Source organism: Agelaius phoeniceus, chromosome 6, assembly GCF_051311805.1.
Source record: "Agelaius phoeniceus isolate bAgePho1 chromosome 6, bAgePho1.hap1, whole genome shotgun sequence".
Taxonomy (NCBI): Eukaryota; Metazoa; Chordata; class Aves; order Passeriformes; family Icteridae; genus Agelaius; species Agelaius phoeniceus.
The window spans coordinates 8,957,465-8,971,796 of record NC_135270.1 but is presented as its reverse complement, the minus strand read 5'-3'; the positions used below and the strand labels follow the sequence as shown (position 1 = coordinate 8,971,796).

General features: G+C 38.6%; 1 protein-coding gene across 7 annotated transcripts in view; it reads right to left on the bottom strand.

The window, feature by feature from the left end:
* Positions 1-1,073: 1,073 nt before the first annotated feature.
* The window catches only part of PPFIA1 (PPFI scaffold protein A1), a 53,902-nt gene continuing 40,643 nt past the window's right edge, over positions 1,074-14,332 (bottom strand). For 5 of the 7 annotated variants that reach the window (XM_077179584.1, XM_077179583.1, XM_054635194.2 and 2 more), the window contains 11 exons: positions 12,925-13,006; positions 12,604-12,804; positions 11,776-11,838; positions 11,217-11,243; positions 9,652-9,827; positions 9,458-9,555; positions 8,346-8,521; positions 7,772-7,840; positions 6,139-6,304; positions 4,808-4,878; positions 1,074-3,490 (listed from right to left, as the gene is read on the bottom strand). In XM_077179584.1, coding sequence (XP_077035699.1) covers positions 4,820-4,878; positions 6,139-6,304; positions 7,772-7,840; positions 8,346-8,521; positions 9,458-9,555; positions 9,652-9,827; positions 11,217-11,243; positions 11,776-11,838; positions 12,604-12,804; positions 12,925-13,006 — 1,117 coding nt within the window. In that variant the 3' untranslated portion in view covers positions 1,074-3,490; positions 4,808-4,819. The remainder of the gene's footprint in view (positions 3,491-4,807; positions 4,879-6,138; positions 6,305-7,771; positions 7,841-8,345; positions 8,522-9,457; positions 9,556-9,651; positions 9,828-11,216; positions 11,244-11,775; positions 11,839-12,603; positions 12,805-12,924; positions 13,007-14,332) is intronic. The other 2 variants (XM_077179587.1, XM_077179589.1) reach the window with 1 other exon arrangement.

Genomic DNA, 14,332 nt, shown 5'->3' with positions numbered 1-14,332 from the left:
CACAAATTCAAGCTGTAATAGAGGGCAAGATGATAAAAAATCCAGGTGAACACAAGAACAACTTAATTCCAAATGTAGCCAGTTCATGTCATAAATAGGTCTGTTACTTTATCCTGTATTACATGCAGTGCAATTTACCCCAAAAACTGAATACAGCATATTTGAAAAGGGCTGAATTTATTCTAAAAACACTGTCTGCTAGAGGAGACATGTGCAGAGAACCTCAATCCTTTAGGCATTATTTCTGTCTCTTCTGTGTCTTTTTGGAGTCTTCACCTGTCCCTCCATGTACAGGTAGAAATACCAACCACATTTATATATCACTTTTCACCCATCTGTTCCAACATCTCCTGTAAAACCAAAAGGTACTACCACCTCAGTTAACTACAATTGCCCTTTCCCGCCCAAGTCCCCTACTATTAACAATGAAATTAACAAAATGTTGAATAACTTGTGCACCAAAGCTACAACCCTAACAGTGGAAAGTGAAAAACTTTCCTTTCAAAGGCAAAGTGACTCTTTAGCTTCTTTTAAAAGTACCACCCCCAAACACAGTGTCAGTTTTTATTTACCTGAAAATTAATTTTGCTGCCCCTCCCTCTCAATCTTTAGCCTACCAAGCTCTAAAAATAAATTCTGCTTTGAACTAATTTACCCATAATCCAAATCTTGGCATGATAAATCACGACTGTCCACAAGACAACACACTGCTACAGCAGTTTAAAAGACAGAGTTGAAACATCTGTTTTGAGAGTCCCTGTCCTTTAAACATGCAAAAATTGCAAGTTTAAAGTTCACTCAGATAATTCTGAAGCGTGCAGACAGGACGCATAGTTTAATTTTTACAGCCCTCTTGTCAACCAAAGCCTTTATAGACATTTGGCAATTTACAAAACATTGTATTTAATCAAGCATTATCTAAAGCTCACTGTAACAGACCCAGGTGCCTTTTCCATGTGCAGTTTTCTTTGAGCAGGGTGTGTGGGAGTTATTAAAATTGAGCAAGACACGTTTTTCTGGATCTCTCCAGCACAGCTCTGCTGTGTAACTCAGAAGGAAGTCACCACACACAGTTTTGCCAGTTTGTGAAAGCTTTCGCCATTTCACTCATTTATTCTACCTCTCATGTCAGTTCCATTGTTCCATAACAGTTAAGGTTTACAGCCTCAAAATAATAAACGCATTTTCTGTTCACATTTTACAAGTCTATCCCGCATTGGTTTCACTTTTGAGAAGCAACAATACATGACTTTGAACACTTACTATCACTCACATCAGTGACCAGCAACGCCTAGGCAAGGTTTCTCTAAACAGCAAAGTTTAGCTGAGCAGTGAGTCAGGATTTCCTTCTGCAGTTCCATTTTAGGTTTTTTTTCTAGAAAGATAGATTCTCTGAGAATATAAAAGAGACTGCAAATGGACAGACAGCAACTCGTACAGACAAGCCAGACAAACAGAGATGCACCACTGAACAAGGTTTAGAGCATCCATGGCAGTGTTTCTCCAGGCATTCCACGTCCTGCTGTTGATCTGGAGGACATGATGAAATACGCTTTACTACTCCTTTCATCATTCTGCAACTTTATCCCTCTGTCTTCTACTCAATGAAATGGTTTACAAATATACCAAAATTGACATGAACAGCCCTATTGTGACCCCATTTTGCACTGGTTCCTTCAACTCCTATGTTTCTCCCCAAATATCACTATGGCCATGATTTCATTTTATTACCAAAGCAACTGTTGCTGCTGTCTAGGACAGCATTTCCATCTTCACCATGTGGACCAGAATACACTGAAGTTGTGTGTCAGGTCTGGTTTATTATTTTAAAAAGCAAATCATAGCTCTAAAGATGAGTAGAAGTAGGCAATAAAGCAGTTTTTTTTCCAGAAAACTGATATTAATGCATGTGAACTCCAACAATTCCAAAGAAAATGTCACATCTAACTGAATATTTTTGCTCCTGGAAAAAGGTCATCATTTGAAACCAGATCTACAGGGCAGCAAACAATCATTAAGACGCTTTATTGACAATATCCACTCACTGCAAAGTTTCTGCCTGCATACAATTAGATCTTAGCTTTTCCATAGTGTTTTATTGGCAGTGGAAATGCATCAGTACTTTATTGAAAGCAATAAATAATACTGTGATAAAAATAGTTCAAAAGTAGACTGTACATATTGTTACATAATCTGAAAATACACAAAAGATTAATAGAAAAACAGAACAGTAACAATGAATTTCAGTTTTACAAGCAAGTTAAAAGTGGAAAACAATAAGAAAAAAGACATGCTATATATATTGTTGCATAATAAATAATGCACCATCTGAACAGATTCTTGCTGGCTTTTTAATATGCCATTTACAAGTGTCAGATACATTTTCTACTCATACAGTCCAAAATGGCTACAACCATCCAAATGAAAGTCCAGACAAGTCTTTAGAACAAGTTTACAAAACACATAGGATGACTTACATAAGAAAAGTAAGGCCTTTAGTAGAAGATGCACTGCTTTAGTTTTCAGCCCATTGTACCTTCATCTTTCACTACTCATTTGACAGGAGGCTGCAGTGCTTTAGGATTGGTCCATTAAAACTGGTTCCACCAGCATCTTTCCACCAAGTGTTTTCAAGGAAAAAGGTCTAGGACAAAAAAAAAACCTCTCTGTGGCCTGTGGCTCACGACCAGGAATCATTATGAAGTCTGTCTTCCTCAGGGAAGGAAAAGCAAAAATAAAAAGAGTCCTCGCTTTATGGCTTGTTTTGAGTCACTGCGCAGAGGCGCTGCACAAACACAGCAGAGGGTGTGAGCACTGAGGCAATCGCTCCTACAACACGTCCTGCAGGCTGAAGAGCTCCTCCCAGCTTTTCCAACCACTTCTACTTTAAATACAGAAAAATTGCCACTACTTGACACATCCTCTGTGTGGAAAGGTACAGCTCTGAGGAGAACAACACTCGTGTACCGTCCCTCCTACGTCAACAAAGGCTCACCTGAAAAAAAGCTGGACTTGTTTTCAGATCTAAGCTAAGCGCTCCAAAAGACAAAATATATACTGCTCGGTGTCATGATACTTTTACAAAGGTATTAAAATCCTTTTCACCTTCAGTTTCATTATTAAAAAACAATGATAATTACAGTTACTGCATAATTTACAAAAACCCTATATTGCTCATAGGGACATATACATACAAGCATTACAGTACATTCAGCTGGAAAGACTAAAATTAGAATAAAAAATCAGCAATGATTTGATTTGTAGACTGAATAGAAACAGAAAAAGTAAGTAACTATATAAATGACAAGTCACATAAATATAAGAAACATTTAGATCTAAAATATTTTCTCTATAGTACTCATGAATTTATTTGCTAATTAAAAACTCTGTAATAAAATATCTCAAAGTGTCCATTTAACAAGTATTAACAGGTTAAGGGTTCCAAATGTTCAAAATGCTGCATATCACCGGTAGAAATAGTGTGGGTAAACTGCAAAAACAACAAACAAAAACAACACACAAAAAGAAAAGAAAACACAGAAGATTCCATTAGCAGGTTTTAACCACCATTGCATTCCAAGATTGTCAGAAACAGCTCAGCAGTGATGCACTGAATCACTGCCATGCCATGCTGGATATCATTTTATTGTCTCCTGCAATCTCCAGCTGCAATGCAAATAAAGCAATGAGGGCAAATGTTTCTGCCTTGAGGATTTCCATCCCACATCATCTGACTACAGAAAATCCTGAACCAGGGAGGAGGATCTGGGGGAGAGACTTAAAACTTCAGTTTCTTGCAACTAAAAATACTTTAAAGAGAGCCCCTGAGATTATGTATGAACTGACACACTCATGTGGTCTGAGCTGCTACATGCAGGAATTTCCTCTCTCAGCATTTCACATGTAAGAACTCTTTAGAACTCAACTCATACATGCAAAATGGTTCTGAATTTGAGGAAGCAAAGACATGAGTTGGAAGGGATGCTACCAGTAATAAGAAAGACACTACAAGCAGAGAAGACAGGCAATTTACAGTCCATGAAAGATATCAGTGAGGGGGAAAGAGCCACTGAGTTGATTTTTTAAAATTCATTGTAGTAAAAGAAAAAAAATCATTTTTGGGCTTGCTTGCAAAATGAGAGAAGTACTGTGCCATGAGAAAATACAGCAGAGGCTGCTGCAGAAACATTCCAGATCCTGGAGAAAGACAGAACTACAGCTCTTTCACAAGCCAGAATACATGGATTTTGTGTTACAACACATCAACAGCCCTGCTGCCCAAATTGAGGCTGCAGGTAGCTAAATCCAAGCAGCCAGCCCAAGCAATCACAGTGCTATGGAGTGTCCAGGAACTGGGAAACTGCAATTATCCCTGTAACAATTCAGTACTGAAGCATGCTTTAGTGGGACAGCTCTGACCAAGCAAAGACTTTGAGAGATCAGCAATCTGAGCTGCAGTGTCACACATGGATTACTGTCTTTTCATCCCTAATTCATTCTCTTCCCCCCTCCCCACTTCCACTAGCTGTGCTTCATCCAGCCTTTGATTTCAACACTTTCTACAGAGCTGTTTAGCACAGGTCCTTTTTGAAGCTGTTTTAAAAATCTCACAGGAACACAGTTCTGACAAAACCCAGTATTTCAACACTCTGTCTTATTGTAGGAAATAAACTTGGGATTTCCAATATAATGACCTAGCCTGAAAACCTGGACTATTTTCTAAGTGTGTAAAACCACTGTAGGAAAATCCCTGCTGCTTTATTTCATAAATAGCTGCTTCAGTGTTATTCCTATCAGCTTTACTCACCAGGAGAAGGCTTTAACAGGAGTAGGTCCTTACTGTGGCAGAATCCAATCTTTGTGTTCCTGATACACTGCCTATTCCAAGAAGCATGGGAAGACATGCAGAACACAGCATGCATGTTAGTTTTCAAAACAAAAAAAAAAACCTCCACAGCAATGGTGATTACAGCTTTGGTACTCACCCAACTCTAAGGTTACAAGTTAGAAAAGCAGAATTTATTTTACAGTTTGCATATTAACCACTTCTTGTTCCACAGGCTAACAAAAAGTATTCTAAAAAAATCTGCTTGCCAACTAGCACAGAGAAATTGGCAAAGGTGATTTTCTAAGTTATTTACCACCTTATGTAGTTTTGTAAATGTCTAATATTTGGAAAAGAAAGTGGTTTTACATGGTAAAAAGTAGGCTTAACCTACTTTCATTTATAGAGTTTTCCACATGAATTTTGGTAAATATTTTGTGCTATTGACAGTACCTAAAATTTAGAAGAGCTTACTGAGAGTAGCATCAGATGCAAAAATTGGTTTTTTTAGCTTTATGAATAAATAAGAGTTTTCAAAACCTGAGGCAACTCCAACAGATTGCGTTCTCACCCTGTCTGTTCCAATAAAAAAACATTTCATATTTGTTTCTGTGTGTCTTTTGTAAACTAAATTCAAGTCAAAGTTTATTCTTATGTTGCTACAGTTACGGTTTTTAAACAGACAAGATCCCTCATGTGACAGGTGATCAACCTCCACTTCCAGGTGGGATTTTTGGGGTCTGCTTTTGTTGATTTGGGATTTTTTTTAACTCATATCTGTGTGTGCACACATATACCCAAAGATCATTAAGTACACAGCAATGAATAAAACAGTGATTTCAACTATGGTCAATACTGAAGTGATCACTGCAGAGGGGGTAATACACCTGTTACTGATGTTTTACTCATCTCAAAATTATCTGAGGGGGTTTATTCACATCACTTTTGAATGCATTTTATTGCATTTCAGAAGTGGGGTTCATATTAGTCTAATTGCTGCTAATCAGAAATTATGCATTGTGTGATTAAAAGACTCCTATTAAGCTGTCATTTTACTTTCCTAAATTACATTTATTTCTAGCTATGATTCTCATTTTGTTACTCCAGTGATGTAAAAAAGAAACTCCACCTCTAGTACAGCTTCCTGAAATGACAAAGCACCCTATGGTTAAACACAGTGTTATAAATACAACCATGCACAAGGCAGATGCTTTTATGCAGCAAAAAGGTCATTTGGACTTAATTCCTCTGGAATCTCAGGCAAAAAAAAAAAAAAAAAGAACATCATGCTTAAAATTATACAAAATCAATACCATCAATCTGCATCTTCTTTGGCTGCATAGAGGGTGAAGACATTGAGGTTGTAACTCTGAAATTTGCAGGAAGAGTCTCTGCTGATCCAGCAGCTAAACCTCTTATGTCCTTTGGTCTAAACTTCTTTCTCCACGAAGGTGCTCTCCTAAAGCTCTTATCATCATCCTGTCATATTGACAAACAACATTAGCAGTGCAAAAAGTGTTATTGGGGATTGTTACTGACATTAAAAGGATTACTGACAAACTTAAGTAAATGTATCACCACTGAAGAAGGCAATTGTGAGGAAATAAAAAGTAAGTGTATTAAATACTGCATTGCCAAGCAGGGTTTTCCTTAAGCACTTGGGTAAATGAAATTTAATTACTCAAGTGCATTTTCCTTCCCCCATTAATATATCTGCATCTTTCAAGCAATATTCCCACCTCAGAAATAGAATGCTACACTTAGTAAATACAGTTAAATACACTTCCAAAAACATCTTTGGTACATCAGAATGTACTGTGTCAATGCAAATATACCCACTGGGCAACTCCATTTGCCAGCTTCCCATTTAGAACCAGTTAAATCCTTTCAATGCTCAGATTTATTCCCTTGTACAATTAGGAGATAAGTGTCTATATTATTTGGAGAGATCTTCATGATCAAACTGCCCTGTGCCACTAAAACAGAGCAAACATCTGTTCCCTTAAAGCTCCTTTTGCAGTTTGAAATCTCCAAGGAAAATAATTTAGAAAACCATCAATGCTTTCTGATAGGTTTTAAGACCTTGGTAGAAATGCACATGGGAACAGAGCTGTCAGGAGCTTCCCCTTCCCCTGTCCTCTTCCTCATCCCAGCACCAATGTTTTTGAGACTGGTTTCCTGAGCTGGTTAACCACAGAAGGGTTTAGTCACTTCAGCCTTAATCTGCAACACTTTTGCCTACATGTGCTACCACATCAAATCCCATCAACACCAAAGGTGAGGCAGCATGGAGTTAATTAAGGCTCTCCTAGGGAAGTAACACCAGCTTCAATCTGTTCACTGAGCAACCTACAAGGTTAAAGATGGAACACTCTTCCGTGATGTTGGTGCACAGAACAGCTTCACACTTAGAGAGTTTTACACTCATTTCAATGCACAATTTGTACAAGAAGATCTGCACAATTTGTACAGTAAGATCACAGTCTGCCCAACAAAAATTACTTTGATGTGTAAACAAAGTGGTGGTCATCTGCACCAGTATGAATCAAAATTAACATATGATTTCTTAAAAACCACTCAAAGCTCTTTGAAATACTGCTCTTTGGGATAAAGTGCCTTTCTCTATCACAGCTTGTTCATTGCAATGCTGGTCACTAATTCTCCCATATTTTAGATAAAGAGGATTCAGCCCAAAGTGCTGCTATTAGATATTAACCACACGAGCTAGAAAACCAAACTTGCAAATCTCCCCAATACTTTCATATTCAAAGTCATCTTACCAAAATACACAAACCCTGCTGTATATTTAGAAACCCTCAGAGACAAGGAGTTTCCAGTTAAAGTTTCTGTCAAAAGCTTGAAGAGGTTCAGGCTAAATTCTTTCAATGAACAGTTCTGGTAAAGTTTCCAGGACCATAAAATGGGTCAACAACTCGAGTAACTTACTTCATCAAGTCTTCTGTCAGTGCCCATAGCAAGGAGGTTATTGAATTCCCTCTCCAGAACAGCACGAGCCTGAAGTTTGTGGTACGAAAGAAATGGAAGTTAATTCCAAAAGATTAGTAATTAGTAACCTATAATGATTTAAAAAAGTTAATAGGACCCAAATTGTTTAGTGCTTTCTTATCAGATTAATAAACATACTCCATACTTGAAAAGTCAGTACTTGAAAAGTTACAATTTAATTTGTAACTTATTAAAAATTTAAGGAAAACTTAACAGCTCTCCTCTATTTGTGATATGCAAGTTCATGACTCTGCCTCAAACTTAATTTATTTCAGAGTAAAAACTAGGAAACAACAAAAATGATGAGTTTCACACTACTGTTGTGAAGATGGGCTGTGAAGAAAAGATTCAAACAATTTTTTTCTCAAGCAAATTTACCAATGACAATTGTTATTAACAACTAGAAAACCATTAGAAAAGCACAATTTTAAGTTTTTGTCCTATGTGACAATGGACAACTTTGCATCCATTTTTAACCTTCCTAGGAGGCCTCAAGTGCCTCATCCTTGGTTACCTGTGTGTTTTGAGTGGGGATTTGCAGCAGGAGAGCCAATGCATTGTAATCAAAGGATTCATCTAAGGCCACAAGCGCGCCGTGAACGCCGCTCTCCTGCAGGTTATTGGCGTATTCCTTAAGGCCGATGGACACCACCCAGTGGATCATCCTCTCATTGCTCCACACCAGGACATCTGGGGAGGCAAAAACACAGTGCCAGACTCATTACAACACCACTTCTCTGAACCAAATCATCCAGTCATGAACTGCATGATTGGAGTGGAGTGAAGTGGAAAGTAAACATATTAGAAGTCTGCTGGAAGACATTTCACACTGTAACTTAAATATTCCAAGGAGCAATTCTCTAGATGCAAGAGATGCACCCATTCCATTTGGGAGGTGAAAAACAACCCACCAGTCACAACCCTGGCTCAGTGCTGACAGTTAGTTGTGACTCCTGGGAATGATCTCAGGCACAATTACCAAGTTAACCACCAAAAGGTTATCAATGATTTGAAAGGAAAGGGAAAGAGCAGGGACAGAACCTTCTAAGCAAGTTTTTAAACTCTGATATCAAAAACTGGTTCCGATATTAAGCAGGGAACAAAATTACTATGGCAAATCTTGTAAAACCATGAATTCCCACCCTACTTTCTCTTACTCCTTCTCTCTTCTACAAAAATCATCATGAATCTGGAAGATTTAATTACCTAAGTCACTTGGATATTTTTTCATCAACTGCTGGACAATAAAAGTTAGCAGCCACAAGCAACAATAAAACTACAATCTATGCAGATGTAAAGTTATGTCAAAACAGGAGGAAAAGAAGAAAATAAGGACACCCCTGCCCCAACATGCTCTTAACTCTCATTCTCCTAAAACATTTCGTTTCAAACTTCAGAGCAGTATGAGTTGCAAAAATGTTCACATTTATAGCATAAGTAAGTGATTTAATGATGTGGTTTATCATTCAGGGTTCAGGGCCTACATCCAGACACGCCTTGTGCTTTTAACACTTGATATTTTATAAATGGTTCCATCCTCTAAAGCCTTTTTTTTGTCTATGGATCTTTAAGGTTGATCAGTAAAAACATAGCAGAATCAGACTGAGGTAAAGACAATACACTAACCCTTAATTTCATTCTGGCTTTCTTCTCTTTTTCTTTCCAGTTCTTTTCGATCATAATTCAGTCTTCGGAGGCACATAATTCCACACTGAAAACTGTTCCTGTTTGGGCCAGAGGGAAAAAAAAAATCAGAAAAAATATTTAGAAATAATGGAAACACTTAACTGTGGTGAGGCCTCCAGTTTCAGCCTCATTACCTGTGAAAGCTGTCCACCATTTTCAGCTGCCCACGCAGGTCTTTCTTAGTTAAGTGGTCCAGCATGCGAGCATCCACCAGACATTCCATGAAGTAGCTGCGGTACTGAGGGAGCCCCAGGCTTGGCAACCACTCATTGCCAATCCACTCGTGGTTCATGTCACCATAGGCTAGTGTCTGGTTTGAAAAAAAAAAAATAAGGGACAAGCTTATTGCAATGAGAAAAGAAAAGCTGCTTTAGATAGCATAGTTTAAAGAAATTGCTTATTTGATTCTTAGCCTGTAAAGATAAGCACATCAGAATACTGAGTACTACACGTGTGTTTTCCAAAGAAGTCACCCTCATGGAGGAAAGCAAGTGCAGATATTCACATCAGCAAGTAAAACTGCCTCAATTTATATCAAGAAATAGCATGACAAAATATGCAAGAGATAATAAAATTTTACAGAAAGACTAATCTACATGGTTGGATAGCAAAAGCCATAGAATTTCATTGTGTTGAGATGTTGTAAATTCTCTCTCTCTTGAAAACTGGAGGGGAATCTTATTTTTCACGTGACTTTATAAAGAAAAGATATCAGAAAAATAACTGCAGGCCTTCTTATATACAGTTAGCTGTTTTCAGAAACTGATAAAACCCTGTTACCAAAGAACAAGCCATTCTAAATGCTAGTCCTTATCCTAAAAGAGACTTTTCTCATTACACTTTTGGTCTGCAAATCACCAGGCATTTTTTTAAGGAAAACATCTATAAAGATAAGAGTTTGTAATCATACATCTAATCCCTCCTTGGGCAACAAAACCCAGGAGAGCTCCTTTTTTCAAAAGCATAATAATTCAGATTTTTCTGTTAAGAGGCAAAAGCTTTATTTCTCCTCTAAAGGAAGCACCTTCCAGAAAGAAGCAAGGCCAAAAGGAAATGCACCTCTCCAAGCCATCACAAGGTGGAGGAGTGACAGAGCTCCTTATTCTGGACTTGTTATCACTGACAATCAACCAATGAGTAGCTGAGATGTAGTTAATGGGACTTAAACCAGCTTTAAGCTGGAGGGCAGCCAAGAAAGAAGAGCCCACACTGTGCAAAGATATGGATCATGGGTAAATCCCAAGTTACCTTTCTATCCCTGTATAAATACTCAGCTACATCAATGCCTGAGAACACAATTAGGATTTGCTACCACTTTAAGGCAAAACAATCAATCAAGGGGAATTACAGAATTAGTGCATAGAAATCTGCTTAACCATCCAGGCCCAGGGTATCTTGTGGCACACCTGGGATGGTGGCTGGGTTGGACAGGGACATTCTACACAGAGCAGATATTTCTCTTGGAATTCTGGCTTCCTCAGAGAGCCATCCCCCACCAAAACATTAAAATATTTAAATCACATGTATTTCCCAAGTGTGCATTGTAGAGAGATAAGGCTGCAGTTTCCCCCTCTCCCAATCCCCAGGTCACACCCAGAATCATTAAAAGATGCTGGCCTAGAGGAAAAACAGATTCTTTCATGCTCTAATGATTGTGACAGTTTACATACAGTCTGTAATATGAGATAAAGTTTCCAACCTGAGCCCAGCTTCCCTCCTCATCTTCCTGTTAGGTGGTTAGGAAAGCAAAAGAACACACACATATTAGTGGTTAAGTTTAGTAAGGAGGTCAAAGTTAATGGTGCACTGCAAGACTCTAAATCTACTGCATACCAAAAAAAATCTAGATAAACCAAGCATCATGCAATTTAAAAAATTATACACAAGGCACTTATTTTTGTATGAGAAGTTGCAAACCCCATTTACTGATTAAGTTTTCTGGAGAGAAGAAATTTCTGCACCAATAATTCAATTTGTCTATTTGTCAATCAAATCAGAGCTCCATTTACAGATTAGAGTTTTGTTTACAATCTTATCAACATTGATTTTTTTTCTTCCTCCCTTCTGGGAAAAAAGCTATCAAAATGCAGATTGCAAGGTTAAGAGTTAGAAGAAGCAATGATCCAGAATTTTAGTGCATTAATTTGAAGGAAACGAAAAAAAGAAAAAAAAAAAAAGACCAAAAGGTATTTGATTCAAATGCTCAAGAAGTGGAAAAAGCACTCTAAGGAAGAGAAGTGGCAACACTGTAAACTAACCGTTTGTTGTGTGGCTGTAAGATTTTCCATCTCTTCATGTGTTACCCAGACATTTCCCGTGGTCTAACATGAGCCCACAGGGAATCAATCCCATCCAGTGAAAGGAAAGCAGTAACAAAGAGGAGAGGTTGCAGAACAGATAAGCAATCGGTACATGTAAGGAGCAGGCATGGGCAAAGCAATGGTCTCTTAGGTCAGCTACAGCTACTGACAGTCATGGCATGCAATAAAAGCCTGTTCACAGGGATCAACTTCTTTCACAGATATTAACAAAACTGAGCAGCAGAAACAGCTGACAGGATTTCATTAACGGGTAAACACTCAGCTCTGCTCTAATCCGAAAAATACATTTGTAGCCTAGCACATAGCCCCAGGAATAACTTTAGACTGCAGAGCAGACAGACTCATGAGAGAAAATTCCCACTACGTGCCTAAATTTACTAGAGAGAGACAGGTGCCTCCTAGATCATGTAGTCTGAATTATTTGGAGTTAATGGCTTTACAGCTACATTAAAAGAGCCTCCAACTATCCTACAAATTTCTGTACGCACTTGTAGACTTCGTCTGTATTTTAAATTCTCTGGAGGCCAAAATAACACATACTCTAAATACTTTGGATGGCATACTTAGACTGAAATAAATTTCTTTATTCCTCAAGAAAGAAAATTGCAGTTATTCCTTTAGTTAATTTCCGTGAAAGGAAGGAACGGCCTACATTTAAATAATGTGTTCCTTTCCAGAAATTCTTAACACAAGTTCAGTTCTAAGTTTACAGTCAAACGTGGGGAAATTCTAGGTGTTTATTGCTGCACAAGTAAGTTTCCTTACCGTCCTTGAGGTGGGAGGGGCAGAGGGGCTGGTTAGGGACATGATTTCCTGGATGGCCAGGCGGAGCTTGAGCCTGTGCAGGGGATTGCTGATGCCAATTTCCCGCTGGATTTCCGTGTCAGACAGGGCTGACATGATAGCACCGCTTTTCACATTGGCTCGGCAGGCAGCCACGTACCAGGCTGGCATCCCCACCCACAGCTGCAACACAGACAAGGGAATGAACAGGATGTGGAAAACATTCCTGCCTCCAAACACACACAGTCTTTACAAGTCTGTATGTTGAGGGGGCTTTTTATTCATTTTGGGAGGAGCACTCACCTCCAGCCACACCACCACAGTGGGCCCATCCCACTGTGCAAAAGGCAAACCTTGTCTTCTGGCTTCCTCCAGCAACTCGTGCCTACAATTACAGAAATAGTCATTAGTTATAATAATGGATGCTACAATTCCAGCACTGCACTCACTTCACTATCTTCTTTCCAATAATTTAACTCTCCTTTCCCAGCCAGCCTTATATGACACACCTCCTCAGGCAGGTACAGCAGATGTACAGGGACTATGTAGGGATGAAAGCTGAGCTGGGCAGGAAATCTGAGAGCAGCAGAGACATGGATCTTGCCTTTCAGAACCCAGTTTCTGAAGTCACTACTGACACTCCCAGCCCAAAGTGAAGATGTCAGGCTTATTTGGCAATGAGATTCTCAGCTGCTCAGTTTTCTGCCCAGCAAAGCTGAACCAAAGCAGTCATTTTTCCTCAGCATGTGCAGATTTGAAACCTGTGGCCACACATGAGCACATCAGACATGCCTGTCCATCATGCTGTCAGGGCTGGACACTGGGACAGTGACCATTCCACTGGTGAACATCAGCCTGTCAGAACGTCTGGCACAGCTTCACACAACCAGAGCTGTGTTTGGCAATTCTATCCTGACAGGCTGTGTACTGAAACTCAGCTTTCATCTCCCCTGATGACACCATTTCCTTTGTTGTGCTGAAACAGAAGCGCCTGAAATTTCATATTGACAATTCAGCTCCCAGAGACAATGGAAGCTCACAAGGTCCCTATAAATAGCTGCAAAAAATGTTTAATAAAACAAAGGACAAAAACTAGCGCTGTAGGTATAAGCATGCAATGCTGCTTGGATATGCCTGAAAACATGGAGAAAGCCTTAAAAAATCATTTTTACACTGCCTTTGAAAGCCAGTTATATATGGTTAAATCTCCACTCATTCTCCTTTGAAAATCTGAAAAAACAACTGCACCTAATTAGACTGATTTTACTGTTCTTTATTCATGCCTGCAAGTGTAGAATTAAGATATGCAGCAATACTACAGAGTCAAGACCTTACATTATGTATTTACCATTTCCTCACTATTTCAATCAAATAAAATCTCCTTGCCTTTTGAACTGTCTCAGTGGATAGATCTAAGATAATAACAGTTTTAGAAGTTATAAGTATTAAAATACACAAGGCACCTTAAAGAGTGATTACTGACAGACAAGGAGTAGTTTTGCTGCTCCTACAAAATGGAAATGCAGCATTCAGCTCCTTTAGACATATGTGAGATCCTTATGTTATACTGGTAGGTAACTAAATATTAAAAAGCAATAATGAAGCAATAAATATACTAGCAACTGCTTTATCAATAGATAGCACTTTTTCACCTGCACACATTCCTATTGCTCTGGAAGAACCTCCCAGTAATTTGTGCTAATTAAATGTG